Below are 19,879 nucleotides of genomic sequence, written 5' to 3' on the forward strand. Positions count from 1 at the left end.
GAGATTTGTATGAGAAACATATTACTCAAATTGACCCACCAGATTGTTAACTTCATTGGAAGTAATTAATTTATTCCACTGTGGTCCCACGAGTTATACTTTTGGTGGAGGAGGATTAGATTCTTCTGCTGGCATCTACTACAGTAACAGTATAATTGTAGGTACTCATGGATTCCTATGCGGTTATACAATCCTTAGGAACATATACATATCCGGTGTCAGACTACTGGTCTTCTTAGTCTGGTAACCTGTCTTCAGTGGCTATCAATATCTGCTGCATGAGAAACAGACAGTCCCAGCCGTGAAAGCTGGTCAGTTGTACAGTGCTGCAGGGACTAGAACACCAGAATAAGAATGGGAAGACTTGAGTTCTGTTCCTTGTTTCTGTCACTGACTCAGTGTGGCCCTGAGCAAATCAATCTCTCTCTCTCTCTCTGCTTGTGTCCATATGTGCAAAATGGTGTAACGTTTCTCCATCGCTGAGGAGTGCTTTGAGATCTGTGGAATGAAAAGTGCTGCATATGTGCTAAGCATTACTGTTGCACAGGGTTGAGTTTGCATACATGTGAAAGAATTACACTCTGATCCTGCAGTGTTCAGTTTATACCCTGAAATGTGGGGACTTCATTACCTTTGTGTCATTTTACTGCCTCTGGTTCCAAATGTTAATTGCAAATTTAGTCAGGTGTTTCATAATTCCAGTAACCATATTGGACTCTAACCATCTTCTTCAGCAAATTCCACAGGCTCTTTATGTACTGCAGTGAAAATATTCCCTTTTATTTCTTCTAAAATCACATACCATTAACTTATGTGACCATTTGCTTTTATATTATGAGATGGCAGACTTAAAAGAAATTGATCTGTTTTCACTTTAATCTATTTTCCCCCCTCTAATTTCCACTTCTGCTGAGAGGAGTCCTCTAGTAAACATAAATATAAAAAAGTATGTCAATTAATCTCTCATGGTGTCTATAGATGAGGAAAAGCAGGAGAAAGGAGGTGCAGCGATCACATTTTGAAGAGACTGAGCACAGGGTTTGCTGGAGCCTCCAGGGAGTGGGATTTGGAATGCTCCAGGAAGTATCAGAGAGAAGCTATGGTATTTAAAACTAGTCTGGTGTAGAGGCAGTTTTGTATGGTGGGAACAAGAAGAAGGATCTGTAGCTCATGGTGGAGAAAAGGATAGAACAGTGTAGAGATTAGGAAGGATGCTCATTTACCTGCTTCTGAAATAGGCAGCTGGTGGAGATTTGTGCTTGAGGGTACTATATTGAAGTTACATATCCTAATTAGACATTTCTATGAATGGAATTTTCCCCACTGCCGTTCTGTGGAATCAGCTTATTTTCCCTCTTTTCACTCCTCCTTGTGAAGGAGGATTGAAAAATGGTCACATCAGCTTCAGCTTTTCATCCACTGGAAGACTTAATGCTAAACTTCACCAGGTTTGCCGAGGAAGAAGCCAGCAATCAAATCTGGGACTCTTGCATGGCTGCACAAGTAGGATACTGGACAACCTGGATCATGGAGGGAGAGTGTGTATTGTTATCTATGTAATGCCATAACTTTGCATGACAGCTGTCAGAGACTTTTAAAAAGGCATGGTCCCTGGCCTCTGGATTTTTGATCTGTATTAAACGAATCTAAAATATGAATATAACAGATGCAGAAAGCAGGTTGTGAAAGATGGGGAGAGGATTAAAATAAACTGTGAGTCATATTGTGAGTCAGTCATAAGTTCTAATATTTATAAGCAGAGACTGAAGTCTAGTGGTTAGGGGGAAAATGGAGTTGGGACTTTGGGTTCTTCTCTGTTTTTCGCAGTGACTCACCTGTGACTGGACAAGTCATTTCATCTTTTTGCCTCAGTTTTCTCCTTCTGTTCTCTTCTACGTATGAGCAGCATGAGGCTTAATGAATGAGACCCCTAGGTGAAAGTCACTAAAGTCACTAAAGGAATCAGTTTTTTCATGGTCTGTGTGTATAAAAACATCTTCTGTATTTTCCACAGTATGCATCCGATGAAGTGAGCTGTAGCTCACGAAAGCTTATGCTCAAATAAATTGGTTAGTCTCTAAGGTGCCACAAGGACTCCTTTTCTTTTAAAGGAATCAGTATAACTCTAGTATTTTATCAACCTCAATGATGTAGACTAAAATAAATGAGAAGTTACAGGTGTAGTAACCAAATAAAAGTTGAAGATAAAAATGGCCACTTGACTTTTAAAATAAATATATTTCTTTTAAGGTCACTGATCTTGCTGACAGATTGTTGTCCCAAGTTTTTGGCTTCTAAATGCTGTTATCCTCACTTATGTCCTCCCATGTTAGTCAAGTAAAGTGGGAAGGAAGATGGATGAGGCATCACTGGCAGAAATTCTGTTTGGCAAAGAGTTCTTGAAATAATTGTTGTGGCTGAAATAAGGTGAAAAAAGGCTTCACTGTTTCCTGCATAGCTTTGGCAAAGTCCTGGGTGGTGGAACTGTTCCATCTGGTTTATATGCTGGCTGTTCTGGGCTCTTTGCCCCCAATGACAGTTCTTTGCTGTAACTGTTAAAGGGCTAGCTGTCCCTCTTCCCTTCTGGTCTCTCCAAGTGCTAGACCTCATGTCTTCACTTCACTTGGGGGGGAATTCCACAATTCTCCCACTCTTAGATTAGGTCATGGACTGTAGCACCCTATGTATCCACTAAGCCTACACAGCAGGTCCTACTGGGTTAGGCATCTGTGGTTCTTCCCTTTGGGCGTCTGTGACTAATGGTGTATATAATGACCAGACAGTCTTTTTAAACAAAATTGTTTATTCTCACAATAAGAACAAAGCATTTAGAGCAAAGGGGGATTTTAAAACAGTCTACAAGCATGTCTATCATACCAAAGGCTTACCACCCCCTGATGATAACCTAGGCAGGCCTAACTTCATATACGCCAGTGGGTGTTTGTATCAGCCTGGAAGATCTCCCCAACAACTGCCTCCCTCTCTTTTGAGTCCCTTTTTAAACTTCTAGAATGCTTTTGATCTTGTGTTTCCATGTCTCTTCCTGTCCAGCATTGTTTCTTAACCTGCTACGGGCTTACCAAGGAATGACTTATCTGGAGCCATTGTTTTTCCCCATAGCCCCCATTATTAAATCAACAGATTCATACGTAAACATCCCCAATAATTAGGTTTGTATACAGTATTCATAAATTATTACAAAACAGTTCCATGTCCATCATGCTTGTTATGAAATTTCTTCAGATTTCTTTGCATGTATAATTAATTCAAGCTTAGCTTCTGCATGTGTACGCTTGAGAACTGGAAGTGGAAGCAGTAGTCTTGCTCACTTGAATTTTAACCTGTGATGGATGTTTGGGCTTTGGAGGTACTGGGGATGCATGTGCTACCAACTGTGAGTTGGATCCATGTCCTTCGAGTAAGCAACAGTCAGCAAGAAGTTATTGGGGACCATTACTAGAACTGATAGTTATTTGTGGCAGGAGAGCAAGGTGCCAAATTCTCTTAAAGAAGAAATTCATTAGACCCTTCCTCAGTGAGTTCTCTTGATACTGAAATGCTCTCTAACCATTGCTCTATCTCAAATCACATATATTTGAGGCAAGATTGAGAAGTCTGTGGCAAAATAACTCCAGCTGCATATAGATTTTTCATGTTCCTGCCTATAAACAGTTTGGTTTTAGGGCTTAGTATAATATGAAAGTTGCATTGGTGGTGGTGGAAGATCAAGTGTCCATGATTATTGTTAGGTCTGTCATCTGCCTTCAGTATTGTCAACTAATTTGCATACTGTAGTGGGGGTTGAATAGGTCTCCCTTTGGTGATATTATTTCTTACTATCTGGGTCTTCTCTGAAAGAGATACAGGACAATTGCCTGTCTACCACAAAGGTGCTGTTCTGCAGAAATTTATTTAGTCCTTAACATTTTATTGGGATGGGGGGTTAGTGAGGAAGAGTGTGGGCTGCAATGTATCCAGTAAGCTTATGTCTGAGCTTTATATTTCTGTCTCTTGAAAGTGACCACTGTTGCATTGAAACAGTTAGTCTAAGACTATGTCTACACTACAAGCACTACAGCAGCACTTGCTACAGCAATGGAAGGGGTCCCTCCCTGCAAGGCGGTAGCTGGCAGACAGAATAATACTTCTATTGAACTAGCGGTGTCTATACTTGGACGTAAGATGGCTTAACTACGTCTCTCAGGGATATATATTTGGGGCATAGAGGACGGTTAACGGGGTGAGGTTCAGCCTACACAAAAGTATATTTGCTAGATGAGGGGTAATAGTTAAAGGAAATAGTGGAAAATCTGCTGACCCTTCTTGCTAAATTAAGTCCATCATTTTCAGTGCGTATAATCTAGGGAATCTTGTTGGATCCGTAGTTGCTACTGCATATTGAAGTACCAATGATTGCCACATGCATTTATCATCTGTACTTGCAAGAAAGCTGTGCCCTTTCCTTTAGGAAGGCTGTGTTTATTTGGACCTTTCTCAACTTTAAGTTTAAGCTACTGTATTTAAAATTTAAGCACTACATGAGGCTGTACCTTAAAAGCATTTTGAAACTGTACCTAGTACAGAATTCCGCAGCCCACTTATTGAACAGGGTCTGTGGAGAAAATGTCTTTCACCTATGCTCTGTGATAATCATAGGGCAGTGTTTCTCAAACTGGGGGCCCTAACCCAGAAAGGAGTAACAAGGCTATTATAGGTCGCGGTATTGCCACGCTTTCTTCTGCGCTTCCTTCAGAGCTGGGCAGCTGGAGAGCGGTGGCTGCTGGCTGGATGCCTAGCTCTGAAGGCAGTACCACTGCCAGAAGTAGTGCAAAAGTAAGGATGGCATGGGGGGGTTGTCATTTTTTGGGAGGGGTTGTCACACCCTTAAATATTTTCAAAGGTGGGCCCAGCAAAAAACGTTTGAGACTCCACTCTCAGCCCCGTCATAGGGTATGCACAGCAAGCAAGCACCCGTCGCTGGCCTGGGTTAGCTGACCCTGGCTGGGGCTATAGGCTTATAAAACTGCTGGGGTGCCATAGCTGGGCAAGGGGGGCTGGTTCCAAAGCCTGGGTTCCAGAGCCCAGGTTCCAGCTTGAGCCCAAACGTCTACAGCGCAGGTTTATAGCCTGGTAGCCCAAGCCCAGGCCTGCCATGGGTGTTTAATTGCTGTGTAGACATCGATAGAGTTGAAGGCCAGAAGAGACCACTGGACCAGCTTGTCTATCTTCCTGTATATTACAGGCCATCAGCACACTAAACACAACAATGGAAAAGACGCCCAAGTAAATGAGCCCACAGGAGTCTAGACTATTACGTGGTACAGGCAGAAAATAGGAGGGACCGAGGTGTACCTTGAGGGTCCTCCAAGGACAGGGAAATGATTAAATGGGTTATACCCAGATAAACCTGGCAAGTGACCCACACTCACACTGTAGATATGTTTCAGAGTAACAGCCGTGTTAGTCTGTATTCGTAAAAAGAAAAGGAGTACTTGTGGCACCTTAGAGACTAACCAGTTTATTTGAGCATGAGCTTTCGTGAGCTACAGCTCACTTCATCGGATGCATAGCATATCGTGGAAACTGCAGAAGACTGTCTTCTGCAGTTTCCACGATATGCTATGCATCCGATGAAGTGAGCTGTAGCTCACGAAAGCTCATGCTCAAATAAACTGGTTAGTCTCTAAGGTGCCACAAGTACTCCTTTTCTTTTTACTGTAGATATGTTGATTCAAATAGGAGGGGGGCTGGTGGCAGGATACGTTAGGTGAGGGGTTCTTGTCCTTGGAACTCTGTGCCCTCCTTGTTCCACAGCAACCTGTATTTAGTGACTTTTGGACATGTCATTAGATACTTCCCCTCCCAGCTAGTCTTTTGCTGACGGGGGGGATGATTATGAGAGCGGATATTTGAGGTCAGAATTTTTTTGTGGGGAGGGAAGAATTGCTTCTTTTGAAACTATGGGTTTCGCCCTTCGCTCAGCTGTGACATGCTTTATTTAAAATAGGTCTTCATAGAAATGTTATAAGGTGCCTAGAGCCTGAAATAAGCACAATTAATGAATCTGAATAAATAAAGGCCTACAGCAGAGTCTGCCTTCACATGCACCCTTGATTTACAGTGACTTAAGGGAGAGCCTGGGCAGGGTGGATTGATTGACATCAAAGCAATTTAAATCACCAATTTTAATGATGATTTAAGCCAGCAAGCAGGAAACATTGATTTAAATAATAGTTTTAATTGTTTTGCATTTATGCTTTTTAGTTATTTTCCTAATGATTCTCATTAGTTGGTAAGCCATTAAATGTTAATTTTTTGCAACTGAATATAGCCTTAACACTAAATTTTGGTGCTTCTTTTTGATAACCAGGAGGATGCATTATAGGGATGTAAAAGGTTAACCGGTAAGCAATAGTCTTACCGGTTAACCTGTCTTAACCGTTAACCCGTCTTAACCGTTAACCCTGCGCCAGCCCCAGTGGCCCCTGGCTGGCCGGAGCAGGCCTCAGCCACGCAGGCAGATCAGCTCCAGTCCCAGCCATGCCAGCTGGCAGGATCGTCCCCAGGTGCTTAATTGCTTAACTGTTTTAAATGATTAAAATATGTTATTTAACGGTTAACTTTTTAAATGGTATTTACATCCCTAATGCATTATACCTTAGCACATTTATTTAAACAGTTATACAGTTTAACTTACATTTATTAAGATTCTTAAATTTTACATTCAAGTTCTGATGCATTTCTTGTTTACTAGATTGGTTGGGGGTTTTTTGGTGATTATTTTGTGTCAAGCTCTATTTGGATGGAAATTCAAATTCAGTCAAATGCACAAAAACATTATTTTATTTCTTTATTTAATAAAACTACCTTAAAAAGCTAGGCACGTAAGAAATTTATCAAACATGTTTTGCATTTAAAACTGACTTATTAAACAAAGGAAGCATTATATGTAGTTAGTGAGTTGAACTGATTGTTTCTGGTCACTGTTTCCTTCAGGATTTTAGAACTAATGGATCTCATCCTCTCACACTTTGTTTTTATTCTTAGATTGGAAAAGGAAAATAAGCTTTCCCACTTTTTCAACTCCTAATCGGTTTCTTAACTCTGAATGAACTAGTCATTGAACTGAACTGGTTGAATACACAGAAATGAAAAAAATATTCTCTCTGCACCTGCAGAAGAGGCTACTGCTATCAAAAACTGGGTTAGCACTTCAACAAACTCTGGCTCCGGGTGCTTAGCCAGTGACTTCCCACCAGTTCAGTGGTTTAGTTTTCTTTAAAACTTGGCAGCAAACGTACTGCTTAATATAATTTTTTATGTTTAATTTAAATGATTTTAATAGATTATAATGTTAGATGTTAAAGTAGGTTGTCAATTTCAAATTAACTTTAAATTGTTTTATTTTTAAAACATAAATCTGTATTAAATTTAAATTAAAAATCTGATTTTTAAATGTTATTTTAATCTATTTTTATCCATCCTGAACTTGGCAGGCTCATCGAAAAGTAGAGTTTAGTCCCATGCAACTGTAAATTTGTCTTGATAAATCATTCTTGTTTGACATGCAACTTTTTCCTACTTCTCTCACTCTAAAACAACCATGGCACAGCCCAGTTTTAGGGGTTGTTTAGCATTTTATTGTTACAAAATATTTTGCTTTGTCTACTTATGTAAAGAAATTTCTACCTGAATCCTTTTAAAATATGTCACTAACTCCTGGAGAAACTGAGACATTAATGGGAGTGACAGTGTCACTTTCACTAGAATATCATAGGTGGTCTGATGTCTCTTGCTTCCACTCTCATCCCTTAGTAAGGAAAGTGGGAAGTTGTCTGATACCTGTTTTTTATCCTCATGTTCAAAGAAGTGTCCTCTAAGCATTGAAAGCCATGAATTACCCCTGCCCTAATGGAGCAAGTGGTTGATTATTCCAGCAGAAATCTACATTTACTATAATCTGTATCTGAGCAATGAAGTGCTTAAAATGCAGTAAATATTTCAGTTAATGTTTCAACAATTGCCTGAACTCTACCTTCTGTGCTCCTGCCATACTCTATTAAGAGACCTAAACCACCTTTCTGGGCTACCTCTGTTGGGTCAAAACTCACGTCACCCCCTGCCTGGGCCCCTCACTATTAAGGGATCCTCTTGTAATCTGGGAATACTGTGAATAGGAGGCTAAATAGGGATTAAAGCAAGTATGGTCTATTTGGGCATGCGAACAGGGCTGTTTGAAAAGTGGAGTTGATCTTTATGGGTTAATGCCAGCTTTGTCTTTACACATTTGTCACTGGCAACTATTTCCCATGCCACGTTCAGTCAAGTGCAAATTACTGTTAGGTTACCAAAGGGAGTTTCCAAGAGCCCAGTTATATTCCTCCTTCAACTTGTTCCCATTTTAATGAGTGAATGACTGGAAGACCTCATCACTAGGTGACTTGGAACACATGTTGTCATCTCCTTGGAAAGGGCAGAGACCTCATTTCTGGCATGGATAGGAAATGCCAGGTCACCACTTTTGCCTTAGTGGCCTGACTTTGTATTGAAAGATTGCTCAGACTCCCTGCTTTTTGGTATCTGTGGGAGGGGCTGAACTTTGTAGCTCTGTAGTTGGTATAAACCAAGCTATTTCACTGGCTCCTTCAAGTGTTCACTCTCTTCAAAGACAATATTTCTCCCCCAAAGCAATAAATATCTTGCAAGGCATCTTCCCTTGCCTTAGTGCCAATGTCATGCTGACATCTCTGCATCACGTGGCTGCAATTCTTGGAAAGTGTGAGAGTGCGTTAGGGGAACTCATACTGTCACGTGCTGAGCAGGTTTATTAAGATGGAAGAACTGTGTGGGAGAGGATGGCATAGAAGAAATCAGGGAAATTGGCACTTGAGTAGGTGGGGCTGTCCACTGAAGTATAAAGAGTCAAGAGTTTGGATCAAGCACAAACTGATTTTCTAAAGAGAACAGATAAAATGGGAATGAACACAGAGAAGGAAGACCTAAAAAGTGAGTTCTAGATAAGCATTTATGAGAGTGTTACTTTTTTCTCCCCTTTTGACTCCATGCTGGTGAAATGAGTCCTGAAGTCTCTGTTTAGACCCAAAATAGGCATGGTATAGGCAGTGCCGAGGAAGATTCCCTCATGCCATCTCTTACCACAGGATTTTTCCACTGGAGAAATCACCACTGAGGTGAGGGGGAAGTTCAGTCTTTGTATTCTGGTCTCCCTCAGCCATCCAGTCTCCCTGTGAAAATAGCTTAGTTACCTGACAGACCATAAGGTAACGAAATTGTAAACCATGTATTTCAGGTCAAGCACCCTAGACTCCGTCTACATCATTGCTGATGCTGGTTCAGTTTCACTGGGGAATTTTTTCAAAGCTTTTCTGCAACTAACTCTAATTTAGCTGCACCATATTATTAATGATGAGGGCCCAGCCTATATGGGCTGCCAGTGTTTGTAAGTGTCCAGTAGCCATGCTAAGATCAGCTCTGATCTACAGTGTTAAGAACACTGATGGCCCATTTACACTAAGACTCCTATCAATGCTAACTAGTGGAGATAAATAATGTTAGTAAGAGGAAACTTCTAAAAATTTACTCAGTGTAGTACTTTTTTTATGTGGGATGTGGAGAGTTAACTGTTAAAATGCCCCATCTGGTTGATTTTATGGCATGGGTTTACTTTTCACAGAGGAGTTGGAGATGGATATCCAAGCACTGCCTTCTTTCTGCCATTTGTAGCATGCAACCTATTCACATTAGTGGGCATTCGGTATCCAAGCTGAGGGCAGGATGTAGCCCTGAGTCAGGAAAAAAGCATGGGGGAAGGGAGTGCCAGGAGAGAATGGGAGAATGATTTTTTTTGTTTGTTTTTTTTTACTCTGTAAGCACTGAGGAGGAGGAAGGAGGCCAGGGATAGACCAATTTTAACTTCTTTATTATTGAACTGTACCATATAAAGCCTAATTACTCAGCCACCAAGATCATCAGGTCAGGTAAACTGAGAGGAGCATAATCTTCAGCTGCAGCAAAGACATGAGGGAGGGAAGGGATACAGTGGGGTTTGGAGGGGGATTGAAAAGAGGCAACGCTTGAGTTGGTAATGGCAGAAAGGCAGCTGTCACTAAGGAGAGGGGGTCTGTGCATGTGTCAGGTACCAAGAACTCACTGTTTGCAGGCTTTTCTTGGGCTGCAGAGCATGGTATTGTTCTATAAATAATTGCAAGCAAAATCCTAAGCAATCTCAGCTGACAGGTGATTCAGCAGCTGTTGAGTCACATGCAGGGCTTAGTGATTGCACAGTGATGGCTCATTAGTGTGCTCAGATGAAGAACATCGAAGGCTTTCTTGCTGCCAGGGTGATGGTGCTCCCTGTCAGCTCTGAAGAATATGAGTCCTGGATCTCATGGTATGGGAGAGTAGGGGTTTGTGATAGAGATGACAAGACAGGATATTGGTGCAGGCTGTCTCTCTCTATATTTCATCCTCCTCCTTTATTTGTGGTCTGTCCGCTCTGGAAGTGGAAGGTGACAGAGAGGACTCATGGAAGTGAACACCAAGACAGGTAAAACTGTCTCCTGATGGTGAAATATCCCAATTTAAATTCCCTTGGATTAAGAAAATGTCTCGTAAACAATACCAGGTTTACTATGACGCTCATGTCAGGTCCACCCTGGGAAGGGGCCCATAATGACTCTGGCACCGGGGCTGCGGTAGGAGAAGGGACACAGAGAGCTCCAGCCCCAGGGCCATGGTAGGGGGTGCAGAGACATTTATCCTAATTAAGTTTATGAACAGCCATCAGCTGGAAAGTAGCTCTCCTTAACTGGAAAGAAGAGATCTTTATGAGTAAGGCCGGATTAACCGTTTTGGGCTTGGTGCCAAACATATTTGTGGGCCCCCTTGGGGAACAAACTTGGTCCCTGGATCCCACTTCCAGCCCCGCCTGCTATAGTGGGGGCTTGAGACGTCCTCCAATCCTGGGGTTGCATGCGGGTTGACAGGTCCTCGAGCCCCGGGGGTGTAGCGGGGGGGCAGAGAGAAAGTGCAACTTTCAAATGTAGATTTTTTATTTTATTTTGTTTTATTTTTTTTACATAAGTGCACTCAAATATAAAACAATGTAAAATGTCTTATTTACCTTGCAATGCTGGCTACAAAAGTACCATGTGAATGCCTGTTCTCGCTTTCAGGTGACATAATTAAGAAGCGGGCAGCATTATCTCCTGCAAATGTAGACAAACTTGTTTGTCTTAGCAATTGGCTGAACAAGAAGTAGGACTGAATGGACTTGTAGACTCTAAAGTTTTATATTGTTTTGTTTTTGAGTGCAGTTATGTAACAAAAAAATCTACGTGTGTAAGTTACACTTTCAGGATAAAGAGACTGCACTACAGTCCATTGAAAAATACTTTTTTTTTTTTTTTTTTTTTTTTTTTTTGGTTTTTACAGTGCCAATATTTGTAATAAAAATAATATAAAGTGAGCACTGTACACTTTGTATTCTGTCTTGTAATTGAAATCAATATATTTGAAAATGTAGAAAAACATCAAAAATATAATAATAGAATACCAATTTAAATTTAATAGTGCGATTAAAACTGCAATTAATCACAAATATTTTTTAATCAAGTTAATTTGTTTTGAGTTAATCACGTGCGTTAACTGCAATTAATTGACAACCCTAGCAATAGCCAATTTAGAACATTTTGAATGTGTAGTTGGGATTACGTTTTCCAATGTGTATTACTTTGCATTTATCAACATTGAATTTCATCTACCATTTTGATGCCCAGTCACCCAGTTTTGTGAGATTCCTTTGTAACTCTTCGCAGTCTGTTTTGGCCTTACCTATCTTGAGTAATTTTATGTCATCTGCAAACTTTGCTGCCTCACTGTTTACTCCTTTTTCCAGATCAGTTACGAATATGTTGAATAGCATTGGTCCCAGTACAGATACCTGGGGGACCCCCCCATTTATTCTCTCTATTCTGAAAACTGAGCATTTATTCCTACCCTTTGTTTCCTATCTTTTTAATCAGTTAATGATCCATGAGAGGACCTTCCCTCTTATCCCAAGACTGCTTACTTTGCTTACGAGACTTTGGTGAGGGACCTTGTCAAAGGCTTTTTGAAAGTCTAAGTACACTATATCCACTGGATCACCCTTGTCCACATGTTTGTCGACCTCTTTGAGAGAATTCTAATAGATTGGTGAGGCATGATTTTCCTTTACAGAAGCTGTGTTGAATCTTCCCCAACAAATTGTGTTCAGCTATGTGTCTGATAATTCTGTTCTTCACTATAGTTTCAACCAGTTTGCTTGGTACTGAAGTTAGGCTTACTGGCCTGTAATTGCCAGGATTGCCTCTGGAGCTTTTTTTAAAAATTGGCATCACATTAGCTATTCTCCAGTCATCTGGTACAGAAGTTAATTTAAGTGATAGGTTACATACAATTTCATATACGACTTCCTTTAGAAATCTTGGGTGAATACCATCTGGTCCTGGTGACATATTACTTTTTAATTTATCACTTAAACGTCCTGTATTGACACCTCAATCTGGGACAGTTCCTCAGATTTGTCACCTAAAAAGTATGGCTGAGGTGTGGGAATCTCCTGCACATCCTCTACAGTAGCAGTTTTCAAACTGTGGGTCGGGACCCCAAAGTGGGTCACAACTGTATTTTAATGGGGTCGCTAGGGCTGGATTAGATTTACTGGGGTCTGGGGCCAAAGCCCAAGGGTTTCAGCCCTGGGCAATAGGGCTCAGGTTACAGGCTCCCTGCCTGGAGCTGAAGCCCTTTGGCTTTGCGCCCCCCTCCCCCCCATCCCAGGGCGGTGTGGCTTGGGCAGGCTCAAGTTTCAGTTCCCCCCTCCTGGGGTCATGTAGTAATTTTTGTTATCAGAAGGGGGTTGCGGTGCACTGAAGTTTGAGAACCCCTGCTCTACAGTGTAGATTGATGCAGATAATTCTTTTAGCTTTTCCATGCTGGTCTTGTCTTCCCTGAGTGCTCGTTTAGCACCTCAGTCATCCAGTGACTCCACTCATTGGTTTGCAGGATTCCTGCTTCTGATGTATTTAAAAAAAAAATCTGCTGTTAGATTGTGTGTCTTTTGCTAGTTGCTCTTCAAATTCTTTTTGGGCTGCCAAATCATACTTTTACACTTGACTTGCCAGAGTTTATGCAACTTTCTATTTTCCTCCATAGGATTTGACTTCCCGTTCTTAAAGGATGCCTTTTTGCCTCTAACAGCCTCTTTTACTCTGTTTGGTTTTGGGTTTTTTGTTTTTGTTTTGGTCTTCTTGCTGTTTTTTTTTATTTGGGGTATACATTTAATCTAAGCCTCTATTATGGTGTTTTTTAAAACGTTTTCGTGCAGCTTGCAGGCATTTTACTCTTGTGACTGTTCTTTTCAATTTCCATTTAAGTAGCTTCCTCATTTTTGTGTGGTTCCCCTTCTCGAAGTTAAATGCTACTGTGGTGAGTTTCTTTGGTACCCCCCCCCCCCCGGATGTTTGTTGCTATTACCAAGCTGTACCTATATTCACCTCTTGAACCAGATCCTGTGCTCCACTTAGAACTAAATCGAGAATTGCCTCTTCCTTTGTGGGTTCCAGGATTAGCTGCTCCAAGAAGCAGTCGTTAATGGTGTCTAAAAATTTTATCTCTGCGTCATGTCCTGAGGTGACATATACCAGTCAATATGGGGATAGTTGAAATCCCCCATTATTATTGAGTTTTCTATTTTTATAGCCTCTTTAATCTCCCTGAGTATTTCATAGTCACCATAACCATCTTGGTCGCGTGGTCAGTAGTATGTTCCTACTGCTATACTCTTGTTGATCAAACATGGAATGTCTATCGATAGAGATTCTGTGGTACAGTTTGATTCATTTAAGATTTTTACTATATTTGTGTCATAAACATACAGCTAAGGGTAGCATAAAATCCCTCCTTTACCTGTAAGGGGTTGTTGGCACCTGACCAAAAGGACAAATTAGGGAAGAAGATCCTTTCAGATCTGTGGGGGGAGGTTTTGTTTTGCGCTCTCTTTGTTGCTCTCTCTTGGACAGAGAGGGACCAGGGTAGGAAAAACCATCTCCTAAAGCCCTACTTGAAATAAGCATCCAAGATTACAAAAATTGTAAGGGATAGCAAGGAAATGTGTTAGCTTATTTTTTGTTTTAGCTTGTGAATTTTCCCTGTGCTAAGAAGGAGGTTTATTCCTGTTTTTTGTAACTTTAAAGTTTTGCCTAGAGGGGAATCCTGATTGGTTTTTAGTGTCCTAAAAACCCAAGTGTCTGGTCTGTGCTCACCTTGTTTACCTAGTTGGTTGGTATATTATTCTCAAGCCTCCCCAGGAAAGGGGGTGAAGGGATTTGGGGGGATATTTTGGGGACACATGAACTCCAAGTGGTCCGTTTCCTGAATCTTTGTCTAACTCACTTGGTGGCAGCAGCAGAAACTGTCCAAGGACAAGGAAGGATTTGTGCCTTGGGGAAGTTTTTGAAATAATCTTAGGGGGTCTTTCATGCGTGTCCCCACATCTGTACCCCAGAGTTCAGAGTGGGGAGGGAACCCTGACAATTTGACTCTATGCTTTCTTTCTCATATAATGCTACACCCCCACCCGTACAACCTACTCTCATCCCTATATATTTTGAATTCTGGTATTAGTGTCCCATTGATTACCATTGTTCCACCAAGTTTCTGTGATGCCTATTATAGCAATATCTTCATTTAATACCAGGCACTCGAGTTCACCCATCTTACTATTTAGATTTCTGGCATATGTATACAAGCACTTATAGAATTTGTCAATCTTTAGTTGTCTTCCTTCATGTGATGTAATTGAATGGGACTCCTTTTCATTTGAATGTTTCTCTTCAGTTCCCATTTGTACTTTATCAACTTCTGTCCTCTCTTCGTTAGTAGGATACAGAGGATCCCCGTTAAGAGTTCCTCCCCTAAGGGATGTCTCTGTCCAAACTGTGTGCTCCTCTGTACCTGTTAGCTTTCCCCCGCCCTTAATTTAAACACTCTTCTGTGACCCTGTTTAATTTTATATGCCAGCAATTTGGTTCCATTTTGGTTTAGGTGGAACCTATCTTTCCTGGATAGGCTCCTCCTTTCACAAAAGGTTCTCCAGTTCCTAATAAATCTAAAACCCTCCTACATACACCATTGTTTCATCCATGCATTGAAGCCCTGCCATTCTAACTGGCCTTGATGGTAGAACTGAAAGCATTTCAGAGAATGCTACCATGGAGCTCCTGGACTTGAATCTCTTATCTAGCAGCCTAAATTTGGCCTCCAGGACCTCTCTCCTACTTTTCCCTTTGTCGTTGATGCCTACATGAACCACATCACTGGCTCCTCCCCAGCAGTGCACATAAGTCTGTCTAGATGTCTTGAGAGACCTGCAACCTTCGTACCTGGCAAGCAATTCACCATGCGGTTCTCTTGGTCATCACAAACCCAACTATCTATATTTTTAATAATCAAATCCCCCATTACTATTACTGGACTCTGCCTAACAACTGAGGTCCCCTCCCCCAGTGTGTGAGGATACCATGACATCATCTGGAAGAAGGGTCCCAACTATGAGATCATTTCCCTCCGCTCCACTTTAATGTTCTCCTTCCCTGAGACTTTCATCCTCCTCAACAGCACAGAGGCAGTAGAACCACTCTACTGTGTCCCGGAAAGTCTCGTCTTTGTACCTCTCTTAGCTCCTCCAGTTCAGCTACTCTGGCCTCAAGAGCCTGTGATACAAACTGCTTGCATTGACTACATACATACGCCTCCTGCCCATAAGGCAGGTAATCGTACATGCTGTATTCAGTGCAATAAAATGGGTAGGCTCCACTTGGCTGCTAGGCTTCTGCCTGCATTAGTTTTACTCCTGCAGCTATTTTCTGGGCGTGGGGGGGGGGAAGGGGGAGAGTGTTTATTGGCCTACATTTAGAGAATGGAGATGTATCTGGCTCTCGCGCTCCCTCTCTAAACTCCCCTGCTAGTCCTCTGGTTGCTTAGAAGCTGGCTTTTTAACCCCCAATTCTCCCTGAGTAGCCCCATCCACTGGTTTACAGATCCTAAAGGGTTTAGGGATCGGCCTTAGGCTCAGCACATGGTGCCCCAAACAGACCACACTATAAACTGCAGGCAGGCAGGCACACTGCAAGCACACAGACAAACAACAAACTCACGCCAAGCATCATGTTATCACTCCTCCTTCCCCTGGAGAACTCCCTCATTAAACTCTCTCCAAATGTCCAACTGTGACTTATTTCTGTGTGATGATGTGTCTCATTGTAGTCTTTTGGTGCTTGCTTCCTAATTGTAAGTCTCAGCTGATCATGTAGCTCTATAAAAGCTCAAAAGCAAGAGATATTTAATGTTACAGCAGAGCAGGTGGAACTGAAATCTATTAGGTGGTATGGTAGAAAAAAATCACCAACATTTTCCCATTTTGCAGTGGAAACTGTGCACTGTCTAATCGTACTGTGCTGTTAGTTTCATTATTAATACCTGAAGAGAGTGTTGAGGGATGGGGAAGGGGAAATGAAAAACTATTATTTTTAGTGATCCTTCCTTTTTTAGGTTTTGGTAACCTGGATCAAAACTGTTTAAGTGAGGGGAAATAATTTATAGTCCGTCTTCTTTTCCTTGCAGTATACATGAAGCTTCAGTGTCATACCTGATATGACAGACCCAGACGTCCTCACTGAAGTCCCAGCGGCTCTGAAGCGCCTTGCCAAGTATGTGGTGCGTGGTTTTTATGGCATTGAACATGCTTTGGCGCTGGACATCCTCATCCGGAATCCTTGCGTAAAGGAGGAGGACATGTTGGAGCTGCTGAAGTTTGATCGGAAGCAACTGCGGGCAGTTCTCAACACCCTGAAGGGGGACAAGTTCATCAAATGCAGGATGAGAGTGGAGACAGCTCCGGATGGCAAAACCACCCGGCACAACTACTACTTCATCAATTATCGCCTGCTGGTCAATGTGGTGAAGTACAAGCTGGACCACATGAGGAGGAGGATTGAGACAGACGAGAGAGACTCCACCAATCGTGCCTCCTTCAAATGTCCTATTTGTTTCAGCACCTTCACAGACTTGGAGGCCAATCAGCTGTTTGATCCCATGACCGGTATGGTGCAAGCATCAAATGCTTTTGTTTTTTCTTTCATTATTTAGGGTCCAGAATTTCAGGAAATGCAGTGCTTTTCAGTAGTGAAACATACTTCGGTGATTGTGATCTTTCTCCTGGGTTATCCTGGAGCTGGGGGCACTGTGCTTCAAGAGGTGCTAATATTGGAATGAAGTACAAAAGTCAAACCCAAAGTCCTTATCATTTGTAATCAAAGATTCCATGTTGCTTCTTGAAATTTCAACATGGGTAATTACATGGTCTTATTAGTTTTTCCCTTTCAGTTTGAATAGAACATGGTATTCTTTCCTTCCTGACCTCAACTGTTCTGTAGTGTTGCTGAGAGATATTAAACAATTGCCAACTTTTGCCCCAGTGGTTGGCTGTGTTTTGGTGATGGATGCAGTATTACTTATATAGTTGTACAATCAAGGAGCAGTATTTATAAAGTAAATACTTGTAAGGATGTTTGGGTAAAAGGCAGTATAGAAATTAAAGCTCAGTATCACAATCAAATTCAAAGGAGAAGAAAGCAGTGTGTCCTTGTTGGTAGTAAGTAGCCTTTCACCACATGCTGCTCTTGCCTGTACATAAGAACGGCTATACTGGGTCAGACCAAAGGTCCATTTAGCCTGGTATCCTGTCTTCCGACAGTGGCCAATGCCAGGTGCTCCAGAGGGAATGAACAGAACAGGTAATCATCAAGTGATCCATCCGCTGTTGCCCATTCCCAGCTTCTAGCAAACAGGCTAGGGCAGAGGTGGGCAAACTATGGCCGGCGGGACCATCCTGCCCGGCCCCTGAGCTCCTGACCAGGGAGGCTAGCCCCCGGCCCCTCCCCTGCTGTCCCCTCTCCCCTGGAGTTACACTGCCGCGTGGGCAGTGCGGCTTCCGGCCGCCCACCTCCCAGGCTTTCCAATAAGCCTGTCCTGCTCATCTGAGTGGTGTGGTAAGGGGGAGGGGGGGTTAGATAAGGGGCAGGAAGTCCTGGGGGACAGTAAGGGGACAAGGAGCAGTTGGATGGGGTAGAGGTTGGGGCGGGGGTGCTCAGGGAACAGGGGGGGTTGGATAAGGGTTCTGGGGGGGGAATTAGGGATGGGGGTCCCGGGAGGGGGCAGTCAAGGGACAAGGAGTGGGGGGTTGGATGGGTCAGGGGTTCCGGGGGGGCCTGTCGGGGCGGGGGTGTGGATAGGGGTCGGGGCAGTCAGGGGACAGGGAGCGGGGGGGGTCCCCAGAGGAGGCGGTCAGGGACAAGGAGTGGGGGGGTTGGATGGGTTGGCGGTTCTGAGGGGGCAGTCAGGGGGCAGGAAGTGGGAGGGGGTGGATGGGAGGCGGGGGCCAGGCAGTTTACGGAGGCACAGCCTTCCCTACCCAGCCCTCCATAGAATATCAGGGTTGGAAGGGACCTCAGAAGGTCATCTAGTCCAACCCCCTGCTCAAAGCAGGACCGATCCCCGACTAAATCATCCCAGCCAGGGCTTTGTCAAGCCTGACCTTAAAAACTTCTAGGGAAGGAGATTCCACCACCTCCCTAGGTAACACATTCCAGTGTTTCACCACCCTCGTAGTGAAAAAGTTTTTCCTAATATCCAACATAAATCTCCCCCAATGCAACTTGAGACCATTACTCCTTGTTCTGTCATCTGCTACCACTGAGAACAGTCTAGAGCCATCCTCTTTGGAACCCCCTTTCAGGTAGTTGAAAGCAACTATCAAATCCCTCCTCGTTCTTCTCTTCTGAAGACTAAACATCCCCAGTTCCCTCAGCCTCTCCTCATAACTCATGTGTTCCAGTCCCCTAATCATTTTTGTTGCCCTCCGCTGGACTCTTTCCAATTTTTCCACATCCTTCTTGTAGTGTGGGGCCCAAAACTGGACACAGTACTCCAGATGAGGTCTCACCAATGTCGAATAGAGGGGAACGATCACGTCCCTCGATCTGCTGGCAATGCCCCTACGTATACATCCCAAAATGCCATTGGCCTTCTTGGCAACAAGGGCACACTGTTGACTCATATCCAACTTCTAATCCACTGTCACCCCTAGGTCCTTTTCTGCAGTACTGCTGCCGAGCCATTCGGTCCCTAGTCTGTAGCGGTGCATGGGATTCTTCCGTCCTAAGTGCAGGACTCTGCACTTGTCCTTGTTGAACCTCATCAGATTTCTTTTGGCCCAATCCTCCGATTTGTCTAGGTCCCTCTGTATCCTATCCCTACCCTCCAGCGTATCTACCACTCCTCCATACCTTTTTGCAATCCCAATGTGGCCCTTGGGCCAAAAAGTTTGCCCACCCCTGGGCTAGGGACATCATCCCTGCCCATCCTGGCTAATAGCCATTGATGGACCTATCCTCCATGAATTTATCTAGTTAATTTTTGAACCCTGTTACAGTCTTGGCCTTCACAACATCCTCTGGCAAGGAGTTCCACAGACTGACTGGGTGTTGTGTGGAAAAAATACTTTCTTTTGTTTGTTTTAAACCTGCTGCCTATTAATTTCATTTGGTGACCCATAGTTCTTGTGTTTGAGAAGGAGTAAATAACACTTCCTTTTTTACTTCACACCAGTCATGATGTTATAGACCTCTGTCATATCCCCTCTTAATTGTCTGCTTTTCAAGCTTAAAAGTACCAGTCTTATTAGTCTCTCCTCGTACCCCTAATTCCATACCCTTAATCATTTTTGTTGCCCTTTTCTGAACCTTTTCCAAGTCCAATA

The 19,879-nt window shown here is 42.8% G+C and overlaps 1 protein-coding gene across 2 annotated transcripts in view; it reads left to right on the forward strand.

Annotated features, from left to right (window-relative positions):
• The window catches only part of GTF2E1 (general transcription factor IIE subunit 1), an 81,477-nt gene that overhangs the window by 1,994 nt on the left and 59,604 nt on the right, over window positions 1–19,879 (forward strand). For both annotated transcript variants that reach the window (XM_037909757.2, XM_007062066.4), the window contains exon 2: window positions 16,684–17,161. In XM_037909757.2, coding sequence (XP_037765685.1) covers window positions 16,714–17,161 — 448 coding nt within the window. In that variant the 5' untranslated portion in view covers window positions 16,684–16,713. The remainder of the gene's footprint in view (window positions 1–16,683; window positions 17,162–19,879) is intronic.

Source organism: Chelonia mydas, chromosome 1 (assembly GCF_015237465.2).
Source record: "Chelonia mydas isolate rCheMyd1 chromosome 1, rCheMyd1.pri.v2, whole genome shotgun sequence".
Lineage (NCBI taxonomy): Eukaryota > Metazoa > Chordata > Testudines > Cheloniidae > Chelonia > Chelonia mydas.